The sequence below is a fragment of the Neodiprion virginianus genome, chromosome 1, assembly GCF_021901495.1.
Source record: "Neodiprion virginianus isolate iyNeoVirg1 chromosome 1, iyNeoVirg1.1, whole genome shotgun sequence".
Lineage (NCBI taxonomy): Eukaryota > Metazoa > Arthropoda > Insecta > Hymenoptera > Diprionidae > Neodiprion > Neodiprion virginianus.
Genome location: NC_060877.1, coordinates 37,390,661 through 37,416,856, shown reverse-complemented (window position 1 = coordinate 37,416,856; position 26,196 = coordinate 37,390,661). Strand labels below are relative to the sequence as shown.

The window sequence follows — 26,196 nt, the reverse complement described above, 5'->3', positions numbered from 1 at the left end:
AGTTGGGCTTCAATGGGCCCAGCAAAGGCCCCGGACCCACAAACTTGGATGCTCATGCGATGAGCCTCCCCTTCGAATACAACAATCTCTGTCCGAAGCATTTTTCAATTTAATGCTGCTTACATAGTTTTCGATATTTTTGAGCAAACTTTTTAAAATGGGACACCCTGTAGGTTTGCGGAACAGTGATTGAAATAAATCGTCGGGATGACCAAATCCTTGTCTGCAGATCAGGGAGGAAAGGCTGGAGGAAAATGGTCGGGTGGAAATACTTTACTACGTCGATGCGATGGACGCAGACACGACGGGAAAGGGCTTCCTCATTCAGTTGAACTTTTGGGTGTTGGCCGTAGTCGTCAAGCTCCTTCCCTGCCTGATTCTGACCGTCATTAGCTGCTGGCTGATCAAAGCCTTGTACAAGTAAGCCAGCTGTAGTCCTTTTACTTGCATAAAAATCTCTGATCGAGAGAAGAATTTTCGAATCTTGTTATCGGTTGTAGATAATTTTTGAATTTTTTTCGAACCGTCTACTGTTTGGTATAATTATAGAAACATTGGCCATTAAATAGCAGCAAATCCGATGTTTTAGACGTGGATTTATTTCTGATATGACGTCACTTTACTGAATCGAACAGACAAACTGTAATCGTGGAACAAAACTAACGCGTCTTTGTTCACGAGTAAAAGCTTAGAGTTGACGGGTAGGTCGAGTTTTCGGATCAGATTGTTTGTGTCAAGGGTTTCAAAAATATGATTCTTCTATAATTTATCAACCTGATGCGGCAAACAAGATGACAAAAGTATAGTCATGATCATCCATGCACTTCGGGCGATGAACTTCTCCGGCTTTGCTCTGGTCATACAATATTAATCTTCCATATGGTAAAGATTTATCCCTTTTTATGGCTTTCTTACCAGTTATTGCCATCGTTTGATCCAATTTCGGCATTATGTATGAAACCTAATTGTAAGGTTATGACCACACGTGGTACAAAAGTGATTTGATCCACGCAAGTGTCTACTTTTAAACAACAAAGTGTATCGAGTATGAAACGGTTCTCTCTAAAACTTGCTTAAGCGTCGTGTTTTAATAATTGACGCGAGTGGCAGCGAAATTGTTGATTAAAAAATTTTACAATAGCAGCGACGAATCGTACAGTGACCAAAAATGGTGGATCTACCCTGTCATTCTCTTTAAAGTGAACACTTTCAAAGAGACAAAAAAGGAGTAAGCAAACTCGTTGCTATATTGTTAAATATTTTTTCTTCAACAACTCCATGCAAAATTTGAAAAGGAACCTAGAAAAACGGCGTATTTCCCAATTCCACAAATCCATCTACCGCGCATTCCACCTTCACGGATTTCCCGCCGTTGCGCAGTAGATCGATTTGGTGACTTGGGGGGGGGGGGGGGGGGGGGGGGATTCTGGCGACCCTGGAGCCCCCTAGCCTATCTATTCAGAAATTACGAGTTATTTTTATGAAATAGTGGCGAAAAATTTCGTCACTCTCTTGACTGTCGATGCTTTTCGCTTACTACGAGACTTAACAAAGCGCGAATGAGAAGGAAAAATTGAATCTATTCAACAGGGCGAAGGGAAGAAAGCAGGCGCTGAGGGATTACAATCCGTGCGCCATTAACACAATGAAGAACGGAGGCTCCCGGAGAGCCAGTAAATCCGAGAGACGGACTGACCGGACAACTCGGATGATGGTTGCGGTGCTGCTCCTCTTTCTCGTCACCGAATTCCCGCAGGGGATTCTGGGCCTGCTTTCGGGCGTGCTGGGCGACTGTTTCTTCCGGAACTGCTACCACAATTTGGGGGAGATTATGGACATCCTCGCCCTACTGAACGGCGCCATTAACTTCATTCTCTACTGCTCGATGTCGCGGCAATTCCGGACGACCTTCGGCCAGCTCTTCAAGCCCAGGATAATGAAGAAGTGGCACCCGGCGACGCAGCAGACTGACATACAGAGCACTTATGTATGATACAGGCCTGCCAATGCCCCGATTCAAGTCAGCTGCTTTTAACCCTTCCGTCTGTTCGTTGCGTTATACCCCCTGCAATGCCTCGCGCTAAATGGCTGTGCAAAAACTCCTGTATCTGTATTTTCTCGCGTGTTAAAAACTCGATCATCCGCCGTAAGAAATTCCTAATTGTGGTCACTGTACAGTCCTTGACTATTTTCATTTTTTACCGTAGACGAGAAATATACTTCTCGGTACAAAATGAGAATAAATGAGATTTTTAGATGTAACCAGAACATCTATAGGTGGGTATGTGTTTTTGTTCCATTTTTTATTATGCTCAATCGTACTATATTTTCATTGTAACTGTTGCAATCATTTTTGAGATATTGTCGGCTATTTAACTTTATCGAGAAACCAAGCAGCCAGATTTAATATTGCAATTACCGGAAAATCTAGTACTGACAACTGTAATTATTCTAAATAGTTAATTGTATCACATTTTCTTGTGATTCGAAGCAGAATTTTCCATGGTAAGTATAACGATGGAAACTTTCCTCAGTGTATACTCTACTTTGTGTGAAAGCATCGGAAGCTGTGCTTACTCGAAATCAAATCCCGACACTAATTCCTTTTTGCATATTTTAAATCGTAAAAGTACCTTCTTCTCTTGTTAAAGGTACGATCATTGTGATTATTCAGGGGTGTCAAAATTTCACTTCTCATACATCACGGTCTTGAAAGAATGAAGGTAAGAAAAAGCGTATATTACTATGTATACGCAGCACGGAGAAAACGAGGGGGATGTAAGGTGATTGACGTGAAAAAAATGTTCACTCGATTTTTAAGCTAAGAACTCGCGCTTGTCGCATGAACTTGGATTATCGAATTGCCGTCAAAGTTTACTCCCAGAATACTCGATGCACCGAAAGGCCAGGACGTATACTTATAGGCATTATGTAACTAGGTATTCGTTTTATTCGATAAAGAGCGAGCGGCGAACAACCTCGTTCAAAATTCTATCCAGTTACGACAAACGGCTGTTTCTTTTACAAATTTAATTACGTAAATTTGAAGCGTCACCGTTTGCGTAACCATCGGAAGCCATTTTTTCCCGAATTCTTACCCAAACCCTCCGCCGTTGTCAAATTGTGTGATTATATATGAAACTGATATTGCGATTACATTACAATCAATAGAATAATTTCTGCGAAATCTTTATTCTTGTTGCCGGAAAAGTTGTCGACAAGTTATCAAGCTTATCAACGATAATCCTCAGATTATTAGATTTCTTTGGCAACGGATTGTCCTTGAAGTGATAAAGAAGAATATCTGAAGCAATGTTTTCACAAGCATCGATATTGCCGTGTGTGTGTGTTTTTTTTTTTTACGAACCCAACAATGTGAGGTCCTGAAATATTCCGATATTATTTCAAAATTTTTTACATTCGAAATTGAGATTTTCCTTTGTTCAATGAAATCATGGACGTGGAACCTTTCACGTCAGGGAATTGGAAATTAAAAACTTAAAAAAATGTCTCACGCAGATTTTTCAACGCAACTTTCCATTCGATTAAATTCGGTGATAAAAAACCTTGTGCGAAAGGATTCAATTCTATGGGGTTTATCATGAACGTGAAAAAATAGAGTAAATACCTGAGACCGAGATAATAGCGGGTTCTTTTATTCCACGGGTCCATTTTCCGGGTGAAAAATTTTCGAAATCAAACCACAATTCCCTCAACGACGCATAAACGTTGCTATATGTATATGTTTCGGATAGCTCTTATCTACGGAGGAATTGAAACTGTTTTAAGTATTATACCAAGGCTAGGTAAGAAAATTGAAAATACATGAATATTGGGTTAGCATGGTTACAGAGGGTGGGATGAGAATAGGGAGGGTTCGGCGAGCCCACGGAGCAGAAAACAATTTTATCCTCTTTCTCGAATGACTTTCGCTGAACCGTAGAAATCGGGTCGGGGGGATCAGCGAACGGGAAACGCGGAGCGACGGGTCAAGGGTGAATAAGGTCTGAGGAAAAATCCTTGTACCTACTCGGCACGGGGGGGGGGGGGGGGGAGGAGGAGAAAAGTAAATAAACAGAATGAAATACTCTCCTCTCGGGGAAATTGCTTGATTGTAGCTAAATCAATTAGCTGTGCCTGCTGCTCTAATTTCATTAATGACCCACCTCTCGTGGCTCCGAACTAAATTGACCGACTTTACATCAATTACGGAAAAATCAAGTTTCACGTTCCAAGCGCAGAGAAACGCAGTACAGATTTGTGACGATTCGATGCTTTCTCTTCTGTTTCTAGTGTTTCTTTTCTTTTTTTTTTTTTTTTTTTTTTTTTTGTGCGTTACTTTTCTAATTGTTCAGCTCTCATTCCTTTTTCCGTGTATCCCCGATGATATCTGACCTACCAATCCAATTGGCAAGGTAACGAGACGAAGACAGCCGTGTGTATTATAAATTACGGTTAGCTGAAGTCCGTTAATTATTTGTAAATTGAAAATTCGCTATTCGTCGAAATAGCAATGTGTAATGATCGTATGAATATTTATATACCTGTATGTATCGATGAATTTGTTGCGGTGTAAAAATAATGAGTGTAAACGAAGACAAGAGTTGAAATAAAAACGTGGTTATTTATTGATAAGGAATAAAAATTTTTACCGACGGTTAGGATTATAAGTTTAGTCTAGTTAATTATCACTGTAATATTTTAATGTTATTATAGTCGATAATATGATTAAAGATCGATTAGGCAGCAAAGATTTCCAGCTAATGAGCCTGGCTGGAAAACTGAGCTGCTTGTAACGAGTGACTGAATAGAATTGTGTTCGCGAGTGAATTTCAAAATATCGTGGGAATATAAATATTTAAGCATTCTATCGATAGACGAGTAAATTTACGTATAAATGATAAAGGCGAAATACCAAGCTGATTTAACACTTGATATCGTTGTTTAAATAAGTATGAAATCTGATCGCTTCAAATGAAAAACAAATCTGATTTCAACAAGTTCGTGTTTTTATCGATGTGCTTTATTATGCTGAGGAGATCTACGGCATACTTATTAAAAAATAATTCGATAAAACCAGAATATTTCTTTATCCGACCCTCTCGAATTCCTCCCAATTATTCCGTATCGATAATAACCAGTGAAATAATGATTCATTCCACTTTCATGGAAGGTGGTATTTTATTTGAATAGTTTTTAAAATGTCGGAAAAATAACACTTTGAAGATAGCAACACTTTTATTTCTTTCAAATTGTTTCAAAAAATCAAGCAATCACAACGCGATCTCAATTTGAAAGCTGTAGAAAGCTTTATGCATTGACTAAATTTATTATGTATGCATAATGTTATTGTTACACTCTCGGTTTTATTGTCAGTCACTTTTTTTTTTCCATCATCACCTTTTTACGATATTGACGTGAGTGGTACAGGGTTCCTTTCACTTTCGCTCAAGTTAAACGAAGCGCACAAATTGCTTTTAACTTTTCCAACGAATTTAAAAATGTTTTTACGTTATACTCGGATAATCATTACAAGTTTAAGTCGAAGTTTGACTCTATCGACAGTGCGCGTAATTTTCTTTTTCTGAAATTTTTTTATCGTTGACTGATCGGTGCAAACCAAAATCCCATTTCCGTTTATTAATACAATTCTTCATATTATTCTTATCGACATAAATGTAAAAACGTAATACTGGCAGAACGATATTCTCCGCCGTTTTACGCCAAGAGGAATATCAAATCAAAACGTGGCCAACGGATAAAAGCAAAGGATGATCAGCGGCGGATGAAGCTCTCTGGGTTACAGTCTGATTCCCAATTATAACAATATTGTTAACCTTTGGGATTTTTGTCCGGAAATACATGTTTTCGCATACGTATTTACCGAAGTAGCCTTAAAGCGGAACGAACTGGACCGACGTATTCTGATTTTGCGGAGCTTCTTAAAAATCCTTGGCAATATTTTCCTTCATATGAGATTGATCCCGTCATCGTCGTCGTCGTCGAGATGAGTAAAGTAGCTCGTTCAAACTTGGGGTTCACAGTTGCCTAAAATAATCTATAATCACTGATGGAAAATGCTTGATCCATTAGCTACTTTCAAAAAATTATCTCGAGAGTAAAAAGCTGAACTCCAAAAAAGACGAGGTATAATTTATCACACCATTCAATCCATCCAGGTCAAATGTCGTTTCCCAATAATCGGATCTGCGAGATGAATCATCCAATTTTCTGATCGGTCTCGCTCAGTTTTAGCCCCCCGAATAATTACTTCAGCTCCACGCTTTCTTCTTCGGCGGTATATTGTACATGATATATTATAATGATATATTTCATCACTGTAAATTGTTCAACATTTATCAAGCGGCAGGTAAACTTTTAATCAATATGCTTGAGCCACTCGCGAATTGCCAAACTCGCTTCCCTTCTTCGTAATCCATCAAGTACCCAACTTCGTTACCATCCCCGAAACCGCAAACTCTGTAATCCTTAAAGAGGATACGCTAATTCTCTTCAATTTTGAGGAGAGCACATATCCTGGAAGATTTGTATTTTCGTGGTAAAAATGTAGAGTACAGAACAAGTCGCGCAGATTTTTCAACTTTATTTTCGCGTACGGATATAGCTGCCGTACTAACACTGAAGCGAGTTCGTTGATAGAAATTTTCCCTTCGTGCTCGACTGAATCGGGGATTAAATCGCTTGTAACACGAGAGAGAAAAATGTACCTATGCATCCGTATCATTAGGTTGAATGTCGTTTTTCAAGTGTATAAATTACACGGTAAATTTACCACACACGTTTCATTACTGGCTATGTATATATGTACTGCCTATATACGTGGAATTCCATGCGAACCCAACCGACGATTGTTCCTCACCATTTCTGATTAGGTTTAAAAAAATGTTCTTCAATTGTCCTAACTTTGAAACAGTACCCTGAATTTTTCCAGATTTTCTTTCATCTGCGTAATTGTTTATAAATATTTAAAGTGATTTTGAAAACGACCTGTTCTAAAATTCTCAAAAACTATATTTTATATTCCAGATATTTCAAGACCGGGCTCATAATGGGCTGATTTTTTTTCAGGACATTCAATTTTTTTAATAAACTAAAGCATTGTTTGTACGGTCTGAAAATTCTCGACAAAATTTCTTTATTTCACTTGGTACATTTCTCGACCAGTGCAAATTGTAGAGCGATAATTGTTCGTTGTTTTTTTGTTACATTCAACTTTTTCCATCGACTTTATAATGAAACCGGTCTACAAATGTCGAAAATAAAAAATAGAAGTTTTGTGGGTTTCTTGGGAATTCTCAGACCGTTTAAACAATGTCTAAGTTTGTTAGAAAAATTAAGAGTGCTAAAAAAAGGGAAAGAAAATTGACCCGTCATGGGCCCGATCTTTCAATATTTGGCAAATACAGTACAGTTTTTGAAATTCTTTTGAGACTTTTCAAAAAGGTCCTATTCGAAATAGCTCTCAATATTTATATATAATAAACTGGTTGAATAAAAAATCTGAATAAATGAGGGTACTGTTTCAGAGTTGGGACAGTTGCAGAAAAGTTTTTGAAGAAATTAAAAAATGACGATGATTGGGTTAGGTTAGCTTAGGTTAGGGTTAAAAAATCCAGTCACAGGTGTCGGTGATCATCCCTCTAAGCGAACACATCGGGGGTGGAATTTTCCAGAGAAATGTCATCTCGTGACCGAGAGAAGTCAATTTCGCAAGCTCACGTGCTCTCGTCCATCCATACAAATCGCCGGTGGCAGTCGATTCCTTTCTTTGCGACGATTCGCTACTCACACAAGCCCCCATAGACGGCAAATGGCGGTCAATCCCAGGGGAGAATCAACCTCTCATTAGGCCCAGCCTCGCTGTCCGCTTAAATTGCTCGTACCTAATTCAACCGCACGCTAGTCACCTTGATGCGGATATTACGCCGCTGGACGCATGGTTTTCAAAAATATCATAGGAGTCAAATTGTAACTCCGTGAATGGTAATTATAACAACGCTTGGCTATGAGCTCGAAATCATAGGCCTGCAAGATCGACGAACAAACTTCTCGTTATATTCTTCTGACACTGTTCAAAATACTTACGAATCGATAGTTCATTGCCTAACAAAAAGGCAAACTCAGTCTTTTCGAGTTGAGCGTAAGTTTTCGATATGATTCGTAGGTGAGCCAAATACGAAAAGACCGTTTCCTCCTTCTTGCAGACGATTCTTTATATAACAAGAGTATGTTACGCGTTTTTTCACGAAGCATGAAAGTGAGGTTAGAGTCGCGTAATGTCAGATTTGTTCGCTACAGCGCATGCGCGCAGTACAGAAAATATCACTTTTCACTCCTAGGGCTTAAAAGTGGTTTTTTCAGTACTCCGCGCATGCGCATTCGCAGACTCACTCAAGCGTTATAGAAACGGGTACCTTGTGTACGGAAAACACGCGTGGATAAACCCATGCAACATGCTCGCATTATATAAAATCTCTTTCAAACATTGAAGAAAAATAATCGACTACAATACTTCTGATTCTTGAATCTGGAGTGCATGATAAGCGGTTCGAGGTAGGAATGAAACAATGAAATTACTCGTTCACCAGCGGAACAATTATATTCCGACGTATTGCAAATCCTCTTCATAGCACTTCTCGCAATTATTCAAGTTAGAATTCCATAGTCTCGGGTGATGTATTGAGAACAAATAATACCGTCAAATTACATTAAACCTCGTCGTCGCTGAGAGCCCGAGTTTCGGCTGCTGATGGAGCTTCTTCCTCGGTCTGTTCCAGCTTCGCCGACAACTTCCGGACGGTCTCCGTGATCTGAAAATCGTCAGAAGTTGAAGTACGTAAATTCGCATGGGTACAGTCAGGGTTTCAAGTAACGAAGACAGTTCAAGGAACTTTACATAACATGCTAATGCTCGTTTCACAAGCTCACAATCAGAGGAATAGAAATCGACAGCTGCGACTGACAATCGGAACACTGAACTTGCGACCGCAGTGATGAAAAGACAAGAAGGCTGCGTATCGCCGATCTCTGTAATCCGTTGTTAATTAATTAGTTTCAGAATTGTCCATGGGTTGGAGCACCGCCCGAGGGTAAACCGCCGTATAGTCCGTGCCGCATTGGCTTGAAACTATACGGATAAGATCCTTTGGGAATTGTCGATTCGCAAATCCATTAACCTGCCAGACCCTCGTCGAAAGACAAGAGAAGATTTGGAAGAAGTATTCTGCTTTCGGGATATTCTCGCTGTGCGCGAAAACAAGTTCCTATATCGTATCATAACGACGAGTGATAGAACGGAATCCACCGAGGGCGAGAGGAATTTCCGCTTCTTCGTTAGGATTGTCTATAACTTGGTCTTCTAATTCATATCTCGTTTTCCTTTTCTGACGTCGTACGGGGAGATGGAGTTGAAGTTCCGAATTTGAAAAGTTCCGAAAGTGCCTAATTCCAAAGTATTTGCTGGCGATGTTGAAGTAAAGAAATCAAATCTCTACGAAACCACAAAGTTTCGAATGATTGGAAACCCGAAGTTTCGAACTTCGGAAACACAAGATTCCGAAAATCCAAATTACTATAGAGCAAAGTTCTGAAAAATAAAGTGCCGATAGAGCATAATTCCGAAAATTAAAGTTTCGATGGAGGCAAATTTCAAAAGTTAAATTAAACTCACACAGCGTAGTTTACTCAAAGAGTGAGTGTGAAAAATCAGAAAAACTGAAAATCATAATGACCAGGATTTCGAACGTAAAAATATCCAAAGTCCAAAATAAAGAAAAATCAAAGTGGTGAATTTTCACCAAGCCAAAAATTCACAGAACTGAAAATCTTCGATCATTCGGAATTTAAGTGTTTCAGATTTTAAGATTTTCTCATTTTCGCACTTTCGAAACTTTGACTTGTCAGAGTTATGCCCTTTCGGCATTTTATCCTTTCGCAACATTGAGCGTCGTGTTTCGCACCATTCGAAAGTTTGATGTTTCGTCCAAGTTTGATTTCTTTACTTTAAGTTTCGACACCGAAAAATCCGGAATTTGGCGAATACGGAACTTTTTAAATTCGGAATTTCAACCCCGCCCCGATACGGGAAGTTGAACAAAAACCGTTGGAATAATTCTAAGCCCTGAAGCGATTCGATAACGTGGAAATTTTTCCAAAAAGTGCGAAACAGATAGATAATCGCCCGCTAACTTAACGCCATTCAAAGCTTTGAAACGATCGAGGCTTTTCTAGACAGCAAAACTCCCAGCTTGTCGAATTTCGACACTGTATATTCGAGTTCCAAAGAATATAAAACAGTCCCAGCTTGCGGAAAATTGACGTTGGCGGTTGACGCAAATAGGACAGGGAAATTCGTTAAACGTTTATCACCGACAAGCTGCTGTGTTTGTAATGAGTGATCGTAAAAAACACAACAAAAAAACATGCATACGTAATACGTGCATATCGTATTACAGCTAAATTTACCTCGGAACTGTGCCTGGAAGGGATGTCGTTTACAGTTGCAAGAACGTCACTGAGTTCCACGAGAAGGTCGAAAGCACGTTGCCTCTTCCCTCCAGCTTCCATGATTATCGCGAAGTTGACTAAGACCAAAGGATCCCGAGGCGTCAGGCTGTAAGCTTTAGTCATCGCCTTTTCCGCCCCCTCATAATCCTCGAGCTGCTTCAGGGCAACTGCAGAAAAACATCGTTGGAAAGTCATCTCTGTCTGCCAGGATAATGTTTCGTGTGTTTCTTTGTTTTTCCTCTCCTCTTATTACCTTGAGCTAAAAATACAGATTCAGCTCAAATCCGAGCTCCAGAAAAAAAAATAAAGTGTCTTTTGCCGACTCGAGCCAGCAGATTTTTTTCATCTGATTTCCGAAGACACAGAAATCGGGACAAAACGTTTCCCAAAATATTGATATTGTGAGCCTGTAAAATAATTATATGCAGAAGGTATCAAAGGTTGTGACTTCCAGGTAACTACAAAGACGTGATTTGACCGAAACCTGACATTCACAACTTCGGTAATTAGTGGGTTTCCACCCCTGACTAAAATTTCTTCAAAATATTGTAATGTGCAAACTTGGAAAATTTCCCGACGAAGGAAAGTGTTTTCACAAGTTTTAAAACACGTTGCACGGGGAATTTGATGACACGTGTATATCTCAGTATAAGCTCCAATTAAGATTCGAACGGGGTGAAACGCTCGCGGTCAAAGGAAAAACAAAAAATCTAATTTTCCCCTTAAATTTGAATTAGCTTTATGGCTTCAGGTACAGAAGTTTGTTCTTTCGGTTAATTCCTAATTTCTCCAGCGCTTGGAGAAGAAGATTCGTATAGTAGAGATCAAGAACCGAATTGAAACTATTCGAAACTCTCAAGATCTTAGATCGAAAAAATTTTTCTCAACGTAGACTCGTTTCAATCGGTAATATGGAATAATGTTAAAGCTACATATAGATATACACACACATTATACATGTATGTACGTACCTAAGATAATGCGATTCGCGAACAAAGCTTTATTATGTAATCTAGTTAACGTTATAGCTGAGCAGACCCTCGAGCTGACGAACGAACGTGGTATCTTTAATACAGAATGTAATTTTAAAAAACCGTGGTTATAGCGATAATATGTAATACTCGAGCTACCGAGTCGTGATGTTCCGCAAAGGCCCTTCGAAAAGCAAACAGATTATTGGCATCGTAACGAAAATTTCCTGAGGGATACCCAGCAGGATCTTCATATGCTTGTCAAATTTATCGAAGGAAATTAAAAATTTCATACATACACAACACACACACACACACACACACACACGTTGAAAACAGATAGTAAAAAAATTTACCTCAATAAATTTGGGCTGAAAATACCCGGCCACGCATTCATCGCCGTAAAATTACCATACGCTCTTTATTAATGGCTATTCTTGCGCCTCGAAATTGCGTACTTTTGGGATATAAATAAAACCGTGTAACTCAGTTTTTCGAAATGCAATCTCACTTGAAAATTCCTTGATTTGGTTTATAACAGCTTGAAGAAAAAATCTAGTTGGTTTTGATGAAATGGATTTATGAGCTGGTATCGTTCGCAAGTTTTTCCCATTATCACACAGAGAACTCCCCGTGAATATTAATGAAAATATCTAATTGAACCTTTGCTGAAATGTTTTGACAACATGTATCGTTACAGATGTATAAAATTGCGATAAAAACTCAGCAAAAGTTTTTACCTTATATCGATACGAGCACTGCAACTTTTCACAGAGAATTATCATACCTACGTTATAAAACATTATACATATCACCTGTATTGGTTCTCATTCAAACGTTTAACTGCAACTGCAACCTATTCAGTAATTTTAAAAATCTGTGAAATTGTTCGATTTTTTATACGTCACACAACCATTTGTCAGATCAATCTTTGCGGCGGAATTTCAGGAACGTTTGAAAAAAAGTTTAGATAATTAAAAAATTTTCACACCCTGCACTGACCTCCCAACAGCATGTAAGTTTGTCCAGCTTGTTTCAAGCTTACTGAGGTGCTTGAAGCCGCTGCGTTGCAAAGATAAATGGCAGCTGAGGCCGGCTGTCCAGTAGAGAGAAAAACGATGCCCAAGTTGAAGGCTGACGACGAGGCAAGTGGGTTCAGGTAGTGCGCCCTCTTCAAGCAGGTGATCGCCTGAGAATCCACCGTAACAAATGAAATGTGAATAATTGAAAATGCGCGTGCATCTATGGTAATTATGGAGAAGACCAACAAAACCAGAAAATATTTGTGAAAAAGAAAAATATAACTGGGATAAAAAAAGGAATTTCCTTCTCAACTATTCGCTAATTTCCAAAGGACGTACCGAAATTTACAATATTTATGATAAATGGGAATCTTTCAATGAAATTGGGGAAACCCACGTCGATGTGGGTCACATAAAGGATGTTACTAACTGCTGTTGCTTAAGTTACTTTGAAACTGCTGATGTATTTTTTTTTATTTTTCACTTATTATCCTCCATCGTATTCTTCCGGCTTTTGAAAATCTTGCGAAAACTTACGATATTGCAGAACGTACAGCAGAAAAGTCACATATGTTTCTAGTTATAGTTCCGTTTACGAATATTTCGTTATTTCCAGTTCTTATTCACGATGTGGTTTTCCGGTATATTTTTATTCCATTGGAAATACTGAAAAATACAGGATACAAACGTGGGAAATGTTTCAACCGCGGAAATGAATCGATGTCATTGACGTCGTTCTGCCAATATAATTTTTAAAAAATAATGATGATCAATTCTAGGCGGTCTCAAATCACGCAAAATGACGTCATCCCAGTGGTTAGTTATCTATTGAAGATATATTGTACTGGCGGCTCTTGCCAACGGATGTTATCACTTGCGGAGAAAACTTTGAATGTCCGCTTCGGACACGGAAGTATTTGCACTTATAAATTCACACCCAACGGATTATCACATCATTCCGCAAGTCGGCATCCCGCCTGTTACTATAACCAAGGACTGCTCAAAAAACGTCTAAAATGAAGATCACTTCATTGTGTCTCGTATTTTTTGGAATAGCTGCTTTGGTGGTCTCCGTAGCTGCGATGCCAACCGAAAATTTTGACGAGGGGATTCTTAAGCACTCCACGAGCCTCGCAGATCTCGAAGAGTTTGGATTACACTCTACGAATTGGCTTCCGGAAGGTGAGTTTCATGATGAAAAAAAAAAAAATCCCGCACTATTGTTCACGTTTTGTATTTTGTTTTACATTGAATCACGATCATCGTCTTTATCCCACAGCAACTGAAAATCTTGTTAGAAAAACGCGAAAGGCTCGTAAACGTGGTCCTAAACGTTCCAAATCCAGAAACCACAAAGTTTTGGAAAAGCTGGGGGAAAAAATTGGTGAACGTGTTATAGACTCAAGTATTGATATCGCCTTGCATTACCTGTTGAATCAAATTATCGAAAATACCGAAGAAGCGACAGACAACTCAACGGCCGTTGACTGAAGAATACAAGATGCTCATCGAAGCACTCTAACTTTACCTTCTCCGTTTGTCGAAAACTCAATTCAGTACCTTAAGTTTAACAAAATGCTACCTTGATAAAGTCCAAAATTTAAAAATGAAAAACATCTACTGCTTGATCTTATATTTGGTTTTATGAAAATTTAAGAATTATCTATTTCCGTAACACAGACGAGCTGAATTTACAGCTCCCAAAATTTTCCCATAACGAATTTCTGGTCTTTTATTTTTCTTATTACGTAAAAACTTCTGAAAACAAATCGAAATGTTCAAAAAATCTAAACTTGAGTTAAAACAAGTGATACTGTACTTATTTTAACCATAATATTTATTTCAAATACTTGATTCGTAACTGTATGCGTGTCTATCATATTATTTATTTTGTCTATATTTTTGTATTTATTTATATCAATTTATTATTATATAATTTATAACAATTTAATTAAAAAATGAAAACAAAATCAATTGTATTTCTGGCGACGTTAATTGGTGTATAGCAATTATTCATAATCTTTTTTCTATTTCCTTTCGTCTGCATTTCTATCTTATACTTGCATAATAAATTATTTACCTATCCCTTGCACACTTAAATAAATCCCCAAATGCGCGTTTATCATCTTCAACATAATAATCTCCGGTTATTCACCGGGTCTGCCTCGCAAAATTCTTTTTCAATTCTGTGTACTTAAAAACTCGACCGTTCAAGTATTTATTTGTTTCCGTACAAAATCGAGGCACTGAAGTGCTCGTTGTGAAGTATACAATTTGTCCTAACGGCATCGAATAGAATACTTGAAAAATATCGTACATAACCGATGTACAAGATGAACGAATATTTTACTCTCCTCTTTCTGTTAAGAAACTCAATCATCTATCCGTAAGCTACCGATAGCTACAGCATGATTAATGTTTAACAAAAACTCTCATTACGCCTTCTAGCACGTAATATCTTATATTCATTTATGACTTCTGTTCTAGCAGGGAAATAATGCTTGAAATGCGTCTGCAGTATTTCCTGAAGGTAAAAGTCAAAGTATAAATGAGAACATATCTCCATACAGATATATTTTTGCGCTCAAACCTCAGTACTTTACCTTTCCCTGTTGATCCCATTACTTTATACCTATACAAATTTTCTATTTTCAGATTTTTTTTTTCTTGCATCAGTATTCACCATTTGAAGAGGGCCAAATATCCTGGCAATTTTTTTTCAAGCCTGGAAGGCGATACGTTCGTCCTGGTATATTTTCGCACGAAATTAGAAACTAACAATAAGCGACGGCATGTATGCGTACAGCCTATACAAACGTTATGGACGTAATTGAGAGGAAATCGTGTTTATCCTACTGACTTCTAAAGTGATAAAGCAAATATAACTATTGAATTTCACTCACTGCTACAAATTTACGTTTTCCATAAAAGCACATCCCGATGTTGTTCCACAGAGCGACCGACTCTGGATGCTCTTGAGCCGCTATTCTGTACTTGGACATCGCGACGTCGTACTCCTGGTGACCCTGCAACCAAACACACAATCAAGTATGTGCATCACGTTCTTTAGGCGAATCGATTTCTCGACCCCTTCGCAGAACTGTCTCCATTACTTTTCGTTTACTTCTCAATTGGCGAAGTTCACAAACCTCTTCGTCAGGTACAGAGTAATATGCTCGACTTGTCAATGTATTAGCAAACACTTTCGCCGAAACAGAACCTATTTCGAACTCTGGGTGGTGGTGGAAAAGTAGAATGGCCACATAACGCAAGAATCACGATATCGCATTTTCGAAAACGCGGAAATGTATAAATTACTACAATACTTAAATGTGGTAATATAAAATAACGAAAAAGCTACTACACAGCAGCTTCAAAATTTATATATATATATATATATATATATATATATATATATATATATATATATATGTTTATTAGAGTTCTGTCGACTCCATTTTTTGTCTTACGAGGTACATTTTAAACTTTTCACATTTTAGAATTTCATGCATAAGATATCCGCATGCATAAAAATTTAACATCGCGACCTTTCCATTTCGTGGATATTCTGCTTCTTGACCCCCACCCAAACAATTATCGTTTGAGCAAAGGTAGTACTGATTTCAATTTTCTGATTTCTACTTCCAGAGGATTGAAAATTCGAAAGAAACATCGTATTTTCCAGACCTGCATCACAGAAGCCATGGGCAAGAGCGCTTCAGGACAGATCGGCTGCTGGACGAGAGCAAGTCCGAATTGCTGGAAAGCTCTCTGAGTGTCTCCGAGCTTGAGATACAAGAGACCAAGCTCAACAGCGACGTCGATGTTCTCGGAACAGACGCTGCACACATGCAAGAAGGAATGCGATTACGCTGGTTTCGAATTACAGTCTTGGTATAGGTGCGAGCGTGTCCTGGAAGACGGTGTAGACACAACAACGGTACCAGCGCTCCACAACCGAGCAGAACTAATTGGGCGTAAATGTCCGGGATTATTTGATCGAACTTCCAATACCCGATATTATCAATCAAGCTATCAGGCCGAGCACAGCTCGATCGACCAAAGGCGATTTGGCAAAATTTAGCTCACCTCGTGCAGCTGCACCCTAAATCTTAGTGCTAATTCACCGACCTGAGAGCGGACGTGTAAACCTGAACAGCTTCGGCGATGAGACCTTGCGCAACGTAAATCTTGGCCAAGCTTAGGTAAGGCCTTTCATCGGCGGTCAAGCCGATAGCTCGTTTCAAGCAACGCGTCCCGTCCGACTGCTGATTCAATTTAGTGTAGCACTCGCCTGCGGAAAGAGCCGACATATTTTTCCATGATATTTTTATAAAATATTTACGATTTATACGGTTTATTCTTACCCAAGTTATAAAGAATCTCCCAGTCCGGCGACCCGCACATTCTATCAGCCTCCAGGTACGCCTCGAGCGCTCGTCTGTGACTTCCTAATAAAAATCTACTCGAAATTTACAACGAAGTTTATTTTTATCGGCAATATTAAAAATTTTTTCTTTCCATTTTTTGTGTACAAATAAGCTGCCAGATTTTATGTGGATATTAAAAAAAATGCGAGGTAAATTATTCGACATTGTTGAATGAGGAATTATAAGAGTATTATTATAAGTTATAAGCAATTATAGCTACTCTAGACTGATGAAAAAAACGTGTGCGTAAGTATCTCATTCGTGGAGTATATCAATAGTTATCCTTTGTGTATTTCTTCTATTATAAGCATTTCGGTGACACTGTTGCAAATCATAATAATTCACTCACAGCGACTTGGCTATTTGCTTCACATTTTCGATGTTTCTTGTATTGACCGTATAACAAACTTGGAAGCAATCCATCGAGTCTTGTACTTTACCTTCCTTCCTGAGTATGAGTCCCTGAAATTATTTGTATTCAAGATTTCGATGAAAATCAAATGAGTGAAGAGTACCGGACTAACTTATTAGTTTCATCGATTTCTACTTTCTTCAAAAGCGGTATCACCTTCAAGTAAGAAGCATATTCGTTGTGACCGTTGGACCTTGCCAACTCTTCCTCGAGGAGTATCTTGCAGATTTTGTACTCGTGACGCGTGTAATGTTTATGGAGGAGCCAGTTTCGAGTTTCAATTGCTGGAATGTCTGGAACTGTGACAATAATTCACATGATATTAATTTATCCCTGTTGATAATTATGCGATTCTCATGTAACTCTGAATATAAAATCTCACAGAAAAAATTATTTGAAAAACAATCGCCGTATTTCTCGATGGTGTCATGACATCGTGTAAATGAAAAATTACCGACCTTAGCAATAATCTTAAGTAAAAATTGCGACAACGTTAAGTTCTCCTAAACACTGTTAATTATTATATACCTTTCTTGCCTCTATCAATACTCAAACTTTGTGGCATTGTCGAATGGTGAATTCGCCCGTTACTCAACACGTTGTTAGCCATTATTCAAATTACTTGTTTTCAGTCTTACACTGTATTAAAGCGCTCCGCGGTTGCTATCACAAAGCAACTGCTGTCAGTAAGGATGCGATGACAAGTGTCCAATGTTGTTCCGTTCCGTTACCCAGCAACGCGGGCGCCCAGTGGAACCACGTGCATCTTTTTGCACAACTACATTACATTATTCCCACACATTTGCGTAAAAATATTTTTACGTAAAATGATCGTCCTGTATTATTTTATGCAATAATTAAAGTACTTTTATTCTTTTGTTAAGAAATATTTGTAAAATACGGACTACGGTATTTTTTCCATATAAAATTGTAGCATTGAATTTTTATATTTTCATCAGTTTTGTAAACTTATAAATAAATGCGACCAATTTAAATTAATGCACGATCGACACTTTGAACAAAAGAGCGTTTAATTTATATGGTTCAAATAAAGAAATCCCGTAGCATCATACATAGCAAAGTATAACTGAACAAATTATCCTCGTTCATAAATAGTGAATTATATGTACTGCGCCAAGGTTTACGTATAGTATATGACACTAAAAAATTGCAAGCAGCAATTTCGTGTCTGATAAAATGCTCCCGCTACAACCCGGTGTTTCTTATCACGTAGTTAGTCAAATTAGAGGATGAGCAAGCTCATTAGCATTCAGTGCCCGTATTGCACACACTGATGGGCGAGATAACCGTCAATGCAATATGGTAGCTCAATGTTCTATTCATATATCATATCGAACGAAGTGGTAGCGTGAGATATACAGACACCGTAATATCACAGACGTCAAAAGCAGCACGTCCTTCAAATAACAAAAACACAGGTGTTACAGTATGCAAATGATGAAGCGATCGCAGACTATTATAATTTATACGTTTCATCAATTGTGCCTTGAGGTTCTAGTTCGTGAAAAAGACGGTAATGACGGATTCGCTCGGTCCTCCATTTTCAGGGAATTGAGGTAAATTAACAACATTTATCTTTAATTACCGAAATCTTTCTGACATTCAGATACTCTTTTATAATATTATAAACATTTGAACGGAGGATCCTCTACCACCAAAGTTCCACCACAATTTGAAAGGTAGAATTCCGTCTAACCGTTGCCATTTTTGCAATAATCGGCGGGAAAATTCGAACACACATCGTGACTAGTTCTTTCAAAAATCCGGCAGAGTGCGCTAAGACCAAGTAGACGAAAAGGTCACCGAAAATTGAACATGGCAGTTGATCTATCGATGTAGTTAGTTTGTGGCGAGCGATGTAACCAAACGTGTTTACGGTTAAATATCCTTACAACGATAAGAATAATTTGAAAAAAAATACATATGGTGAATACAGATTCTCCGATAATCGGAGAATATTTATGGAAAGAGACGCCTCAGCGTTATTAAACCATATCGGTGAAATAATAAAAGTTCTGAAATGTAGACCAGTTGGTGGTGTAAAGCATCGCGAACGTAATTATCGTACACAACTCATCAATCATGACATAAACTCGAGCCCGGTTTATCGCAGTGAGTAATTTCACGATAAGATATTCAATACAATTATTTCCCCTGCAACGTTGTGTTTTCTTCCGACAAACTTTTACGTCCGCCTACCAAATGCCTCTCAATTTATTTTCGCCGGTTTTTTTCTCCTTACTTCCTACTCTGTTGCTCTTTTACACCCCATTCGTTTTGTCATCTCGCGCAACTACCACCTGTTATCAAACCTTGACAACGAACGGGGTATATTTGTGTATTAAACTGTGTAACACGAACTTAGAAAAAAAAAAAACATTCATATGCAGGTGTGCAGGTATACTTTTAATTAAGCATGTGAGACTAGGCTCAAATGGCTGCCATGCGTTGAAAATATTGTGAGAACCTTATGGATCTCTACCACATCACCAAGGTATTGATAGTTTCGTATTCCTCTGTTTCTTCCAACAGATCCGCCATGGCGATGTGTAAATAGATTTAACAACGTTATACTCGGATCGTGAGATGAGTTGTTCGGTGGAACTGAGACAACAAAGACAACAAGGGATGGCAGAGGATCCTCATAAGCTTGCAGCTATAATGAACAAGTCACAAAGACTCGTTTTAGGTCTATTGGTTTTACTCCTAGTCGATATCATATGGGTGTCCAGTTCCGAACTCACCAAAGTATGATTATTGATATTTAATTCTTATTTTTGAACCAAACGTTTCAAAACACAATTATTACAAACCCAAATTAGTCAGAGTAAACCTGTGCATATTTGAATATCCATTGTAAATTGTAGAATTTACCTTGGCATTATTTTGAGTAAACAGATCTGCCTAATGATGCATAATATTTTTTTCATAGTAGACACTGATTGACCAAGATTAACAATTTTGTGAATATGATTATCTATTGACTCAAATGACAAAGAAAAATTAGAGTTGCTGTTCTCGTGTAGTACAAAACTGGTTCTCTATAAAATTAAACATTTCAGTACTTATTTTCAGGTTTTTTAGAAACCTAGAAATCCAGAAATACTTTTTTGAAGTCTTCAGTACCTTAGTATTGACAGAATCAATTATAAATGTCACTGTCACAATTACATGATATTATTTTTCTTTTCCCCATTGAAATGCGTGTAGAAATAAGTTCTGTAGGAAAAAAGTAATTCATTGCATATTAATCGATAGAAGTTACTGCAATCGTTTGGAAACTTGTAGTATATTTTTTGCTCTCAAATATTAAAACCTTACATAGCTTTAAGTTTATAAAATTTATGGCGATGGTAAACTTTTCAAAGTGAACGTTTGTTATGCTACTTTGCATCTCCTTAAACTTTATTCCTGGTATGATTTCTCAATCATGTGATATTGATCAATGAAAAAATGTTGTCATACTTTGGGCATAGAAACCTGAAAATTATAAGATACTTTAGAGTTGAAATTTTGTATTACGATTACGTCAAAGTAATTCAGGTGTACAAAAGTTGTACTCAAATGTAATCTCTATATTTTTCAGTACATTTATCAGGAGGCCGCATTTAAAAAGCCATTTTTCAGTACATACATCAAAACTTCAATGTTCACGTTGTATCTGCTTGGTCTCTGCTTTTGGCCTCCTTGGCGAGATCAGTGTAATAAACCAGCAACTTACATGGTATGATTTTATTACTAATCTAGTACGAGGAATAAGTTAGTAACATTAATGTACCGATCAATGTTTATGAAGAATTCAGTAAACCATCATAATCTAAACAGACTTATATTTTAAAAGCCAACCTCTTAAAAGTCATTCTAAAACTGTGCAATAATGATTTTTCTCTGATGTTTGGCTATGTTAATGTTACCAACTTCAGCCTTGTAATCTATGTCAGTTCTTCGCCACAGCATATAAATATCACGTTTTTTCTCTAGTTCATAGATCCGAATATGGAGGATGACAATTTTTACGCGGAAGCAAACACAAGTCTGGTGAGACACTGTTTGATTATTATTCCTAAATTATTACTAACATTGTTCTCAGAATACTTAATATTTCTGTTTTTTATTTTTATGACACCTCGTATATCAACCATAATGACTGATCTGAAATTTTGATAAATCCGGCTGTTTATACTTACAGAAATCTGCTCTCACTTTGAATTCCCAGAAACTATCAAAAATATTATAAAAAAATATTCTGATATTTCAGTTTGTACTTTCGATCGTTCACAACTGGCATTAGTGTTCCTGCTCATTATTTCGTTAAAGAATTATGTATAAAGTAATTGCATTGATTTATCAGATTTATTAATCTTTAACCGGACCTGAAAATCTCACAAATATGAATACAGATACTAAACTGACTGTCAGAATAAAACGATTCACACAGAGATTGTCGTTTTTGAAACCATCTTATGTGCAATTTGTTTTATACTTGTTGACGAGCAGCATTGCGGTAGTCGAATAATTATTCATTTTCAAATCGTACTGCAAACAATCTATGCTAGTGCAAATAACTTGAATGTGTACAACGAATCACAAAACAAATTAATCTTATTCTAGAGTGATCCAACATTTGTACCAATCAAAACCCCTGAACATTGTGACCGTTCGTCGGGTACCGAAAGCGATGACTCTTCAATACGTTCCGTCAGGTTTAGTAAATTGGCAGAGGTTCGTCACATGTCCGAATGTGATGCTACAGAAGCACTTTTGGCAAGGCTTAGTTATCAAGCTAGTGTCAGAGCTGGAGAACATGCCAAGCGGCAAGCCAACAAGTTTTCAGTGCAGAAAGTAGCAAAAATTGCTCTTATGTTCTGCCTATTGGTATGAATATTTGTAACTACTTCTTATCCTGTTTCAATATTAATTTAAGACCTTAGAATATTTACGAACATTTCGCAATTTCACAGTGGTTTATGGCCAATTACACCTATCAAATTTCGTTGATCGGAACTGAAGCAGGCATCGTAACAGTATTATCATCGACATCCAGTTTATTTACATTATTCCTTGCTGCAGTATTTCCCAGCAACGGTAGTGATAAATTCACACTATCAAAGTTCGTTGCAGTTTTAATCAGCATACTTGGACTGGTGAGTGTCTTAGAAAATAAATCTTTCTTCTGGATACATTTGCCGAAGAAAGTGCTGCAATAGAAACGCAAGTCAATGCATTTCGTTTTCGCAGGTACTTGTGAGCTTGTCAGATTTAACGATTGAAGCCAACAGGATACCGATAGTTATCATTTTGGCACTGGTCAGTGCATTTTTTTATGCAGCGTACCTAGTTTTTTTAAGGAGAAAAGTTGACCATGAAGACAAAATGGATATTCCAATGTTCTTTGGCTTTGTCGGACTGTTCAATTTGACACTTCTGTGGCCTTTATTTTTTATACTCCACTATGGAGATTGGGAGGACTTTGAATGGCCCAATACTCACCAGTGGACCTTTTTAATCATTAACGGACTTATTGGTACTGTTTTAAGCGAAGTTCTGTGGCTGTGGTAAGATATACTCCAGCTATTCCTATCATTCAATATTTCCAGCTGTTGTTTCACACTATCTACACAACTTTGGCTAACTGAATACCTTTCTAGGGGCTGTTTCCTAACGTCATCTCTTATTGCTACGCTGGCTGTCAGCTTGACAATGCCAATGTCAATGCTAGCTGACGTTTTAGTGAAGAAGGTCGAATACCCGTGTATGTTTTACTTAGGCACAGTTCCCATGTTGCTGGCATTTGTTATTGTGTCACTTCTATCGTACTATGATAATTGGGATCCAGTGTTGGAAGGTGTCAAAAGACTTTATACATGGGTATGCAGACGGAGCAGATCCTCTGTTAGGTGAGATTACAGAGTATCAATTAGCTTGCTACCATCCTTTCTTTTGCCAAGAGCGTCATGCTTTACCATACAAATGAGCACGTATATTGCAATGCTTTAATAGGTTTACTATTTTTAGGATACAAGACTTGGAAGCAGAACAAACAGAATCTTTGATCTGTATAAACAATGGTGAGCACGAGGCCTAATCTGACAATAAATATATAGGCTGTTAAAATGTTCCTCACATAGGTCAGCACTGAACAGTTTAATTATTTTTATTTTCTTTTTCGTTTGTAATTTTACTTTCTCTTTTATTTTTAGAAGATGCATTACAACTCGTGTCTTAGTTCTAAAGTTTCTTATAAGCAGCCTGCGTCTAAAACCGATTCCATATTCAATTCATCATTCCACTATAGTCATTTATCTGCTTAGTTATTAATTGACATGAAAAACCTGACATTCTGTCACATGTTACACTTTTATATATGTATAAAATTGGGCAAAGTAAAGACATCTGTTAAAAACTAAAATTTCATGCAATCTGATGCGAAAGTAGTGATAACCACTCCTACCATGCTGCTTCTATATTCCGTATTGAATAGCTGCAGCTATATTAAGCAATAGAAATAATAATAAAGACAGCTCACTGTAATAACCATAGGTATTTCGTTCGTCAAGCATAGTTCTACAACACTCAGAGTATGTTTCACATTCACGATAAAAAATGCATGTGCTGATATTTAATTGCTTTATCTAAGTAAAATTCAGAACACGTTGAAGAATGTCGACTTCGAGAATGAGCCAGGTTTGAAATATCATTTTCAAATTTTATAACTGTCAAACCAAAGCTTAATTGAAATGGATAAATATAATTTAATAAGCCCACTGCTGATAAATTTAAGCTGGCTAATCCGGGTAGTAAGAATTTGTTTAAAATGCTTTTCCTGAACAATTAAATTATAACAATTCTCCTGCGGATTTTGCCATTTACTGAGTGAAGAGAAGTAATGGAGACTATTGAAGGCATTACTGCCTCGTTATCTTATTTTTTATGAATGAAATCTAGGACTAGAGAACGATAGTAGCACTACAATTCATTGTTATAGATGGCAAAGTTATTTTGATGGCTATTACACGAAATTGTCTGATTGAACTGTATAGAAACAGAAAGCTCATCTCATAATTTTGCCAAGGCTTAAAAGATATAATGCAAAATGTTTACGTATAAACTATATTTGTGATATGATATTCATTGTATAGACAGTTAAACTCTTATAGGCTTTGGATCAACTATATTTCCATAATTGTTTACTGTGAACTTTTATGTATTGTTGATATTTGCCATTTCACAACCTCTAATTTGTACATATTCATACTATAGCTGTTAAAAATTTAGATTTTAATTTCCGCTTAATTTACGGTACAAACCTCACAGGTTTGTTATACATAATTATTACTGATTAATGGTCGGTTTGGGTAAAATTTAAATGGAAATATGTTCAAAGTTAATCCTGTGCTGTTCACGAGTGCTTTCTAACTCTTGGAAACATATTTATAGAAGTGCAGTATACGTATCGCTTTTCAAAAATACACAAAAACTTACCTAGTTTTGAAGTTTGGATAGCTAATAAACCTGTTCCTTTTGTTGCAACGGTTTCGTACATTCTTCAGGGTTTGCTGTTTTCGATTTGATAAATAGTTAGGAATTATGCGACGTATTTTTATTCAGTTTTTCGAGCTTACAAAAGCCAGCCAAATATATAGAGTAGGTACTTTAAATTTTCTAAGACACTATCAGTGAGATATTACTATATAGTTTTAAATCGGTCGAGGAACAATAAACATAATTGGTTACACTTTAGGACCAACTTGAAATAAAATTGTTACAAATATATATAATATATATATACATGTGTTTGTATGTATGTATGTATATGTATATTGAAACTTGCTAAGCGATGAAATTATATTCGGCAAATTATTGCAGAGTACTTAAACGCGAAACTATTCTGAAAATGTGTTCGAATCAGTCGAAGATTATTTACCAATTTTTCGAAAGTATAATAATGCAAACTATCTCGCATAATAAAATCTAGTCAACAGGATTGATAAATTTTATATTTTGTCACTTTGTATTTCCAATACCTGTATTATGATTTAAAAGTCAGGCAAGATCTCTTGCGCAAAAATGTACAATAACTACTAACTATGAATGTTAACTATGCCTGTTCATTATAAACACATTACAAAATACAATTCAGTTAATGCGCACAAATGTGCATATTCATCAATCAAATTGATGATTAGATATGTATATATATATTTTAGAGACTTATGAATAGATTACTGCACGCTCCTTAAAGTGCAACTGTGTATCTATATGTATGTATGCATATAAATTATCAGGTAATTTTATACATGGAGTCAAAATATCCCTATCAACACACGTGTGTCAAATTCGAAATCATCTCGGTTTACAGACTTTGAATGAGCAATAATTGTCCATCCTTTATTTCACTCTGACAACACTCTTTCCCTAGAAGATTGTTGTTTTTTGCAATATAATTCGTTAAGAAAAGTGTTATTAAATTTTATAGACTAGATTGATAGGTCTCAGAATGCCATAGGAAAACGGTGATAATACGCCAAGATGTTTGTACTGCACACTGAATTCAGTTTAAGAAAATGAACATTCGTATATACATATACAATATACAGTTTCATCACTAATACGCAAACGGATCAATATTATTTATTATAATTAATTATAGCTGACTGTTCCTGTATGTATTATTATAATTGTATATCTAATGTAAATATTAAGAAACCTTAATTACCGAATGGAATTCTATACATGTATCATTATACATACGGAGGAATTAAAAGAAAATATTGGCAGTAGTAGTGACCTGTGTTTTAAGTACATTTTTTAGA

At 37.0% G+C, this 26,196-nt stretch overlaps 4 protein-coding genes across 7 annotated transcripts in view; 3 read left to right on the top strand and 1 right to left on the bottom strand.

Moving 5' to 3' along the window:
• The window catches only part of LOC124300248 (G-protein coupled receptor dmsr-1), a 30,184-nt gene extending 25,554 nt beyond the window's left edge, over positions 1-4,630 (top strand). The window contains exons 5-6 of the mRNA XM_046754124.1: positions 230-420; positions 1,591-4,630. Of these exons, the coding sequence (XP_046610080.1) occupies positions 230-420; positions 1,591-1,993 (594 nt within the window). The 3' untranslated portion in view covers positions 1,994-4,630. The remainder of the gene's footprint in view (positions 1-229; positions 421-1,590) is intronic.
• A 3,894-nt stretch (positions 4,631-8,524) lies between these two features.
• LOC124304301 (Bardet-Biedl syndrome 4 protein homolog) lies at positions 8,525-18,152 on the bottom strand. 2 transcript variants are annotated; one of them, XM_046762313.1, is made up of 10 exons: positions 17,891-18,152; positions 17,519-17,661; positions 17,300-17,412; positions 16,888-16,982; positions 16,652-16,814; positions 16,208-16,361; positions 15,424-15,546; positions 12,501-12,687; positions 10,486-10,694; positions 8,525-8,831 (listed from the first exon to the last, which is right to left on the bottom strand). In XM_046762313.1, exons 1-10 carry the CDS (start codon positions 17,970-17,972, stop codon positions 8,730-8,732), a joined length of 1,371 nt encoding a protein of 456 aa, XP_046618269.1. In that variant the 5' UTR covers positions 17,973-18,152; the 3' UTR covers positions 8,525-8,729. The 2 variants fall into 2 exon arrangements, with proteins under 2 accessions (XP_046618269.1, XP_046618278.1); XM_046762322.1 differs by having other exon boundaries at positions 18,001-18,151.
• Positions 13,392-14,292, top strand: LOC124304309 (uncharacterized). The gene is made up of 2 exons (XM_046762336.1): positions 13,392-13,702; positions 13,800-14,292. The coding sequence occupies exons 1-2, from the start codon at positions 13,537-13,539 to the stop codon at positions 14,009-14,011; spliced, it is 378 nt and encodes a 125-aa protein (XP_046618292.1). The 5' UTR covers positions 13,392-13,536; the 3' UTR covers positions 14,012-14,292.
• A 697-nt stretch (positions 18,153-18,849) lies between the features above and the next one.
• LOC124302567 (solute carrier family 35 member F5) lies at positions 18,850-26,163 on the top strand. 3 transcript variants are annotated; one of them, XM_046758869.1, is made up of 10 exons: positions 18,850-18,939; positions 19,916-20,131; positions 20,970-21,107; positions 21,365-21,421; positions 21,995-22,258; positions 22,345-22,527; positions 22,622-22,938; positions 23,032-23,280; positions 23,399-23,451; positions 23,584-26,163. In XM_046758869.1, the coding sequence occupies exons 2-10, from the start codon at positions 19,970-19,972 to the stop codon at positions 23,607-23,609; spliced, it is 1,449 nt and encodes a 482-aa protein (XP_046614825.1). In that variant the 5' UTR covers positions 18,850-18,939; positions 19,916-19,969; the 3' UTR covers positions 23,610-26,163. The 3 variants fall into 3 exon arrangements, with proteins under 3 accessions (XP_046614825.1, XP_046614817.1, XP_046614834.1); XM_046758861.1 differs by lacking the exon at positions 18,850-18,939 and adding an exon at positions 19,228-19,495; XM_046758878.1 differs by lacking the exon at positions 18,850-18,939 and adding an exon at positions 19,228-19,495 and having other exon boundaries at positions 23,399-26,163.
• Positions 26,164-26,196: the final 33 nt, after the last annotated feature.

Excerpts from the sequence above, each read along its gene's own strand:
- LOC124304309 (XM_046762336.1), top strand. The coding sequence starts at position 13,537 with ATGAAGATCACTTCATTGTGTCTCGTATTTTTTGGAATAGCTGCTTTG. Across the intron at positions 13,703-13,799 it reads TACGAATTGGCTTCCGGAAG|CAACTGAAAATCTTGTTAGA; the intron begins GTGAGTTTCATG and ends TTTATCCCACAG.
- LOC124304301 (XM_046762313.1), bottom strand. The coding sequence starts at position 17,972 with ATGGCTAACAACGTGTTGAGTAACGGGCGAATTCACCATTCGACAATG. Across the intron at positions 16,983-17,299 it reads AAGCAAATAGCCAAGTCGCT|ATTTTTATTAGGAAGTCACA; the intron begins GTGAGTGAATTA and ends AATTTCGAGTAG. Across the intron at positions 15,547-16,207 it reads CCATGGCTTCTGTGATGCAG|GGTCACCAGGAGTACGACGT; the intron begins GTCTGGAAAATA and ends GTTTGGTTGCAG.
- LOC124302567 (XM_046758869.1), top strand. The coding sequence starts at position 19,970 with ATGAGTTGTTCGGTGGAACTGAGACAACAAAGACAACAAGGGATGGCA. Across the intron at positions 20,132-20,969 it reads CCAGTTCCGAACTCACCAAA|TACATTTATCAGGAGGCCGC; the intron begins GTATGATTATTG and ends TATATTTTTCAG. Across the intron at positions 23,452-23,583 it reads TTTGATCTGTATAAACAATG|AAGATGCATTACAACTCGTG; the intron begins GTGAGCACGAGG and ends TTTTATTTTTAG.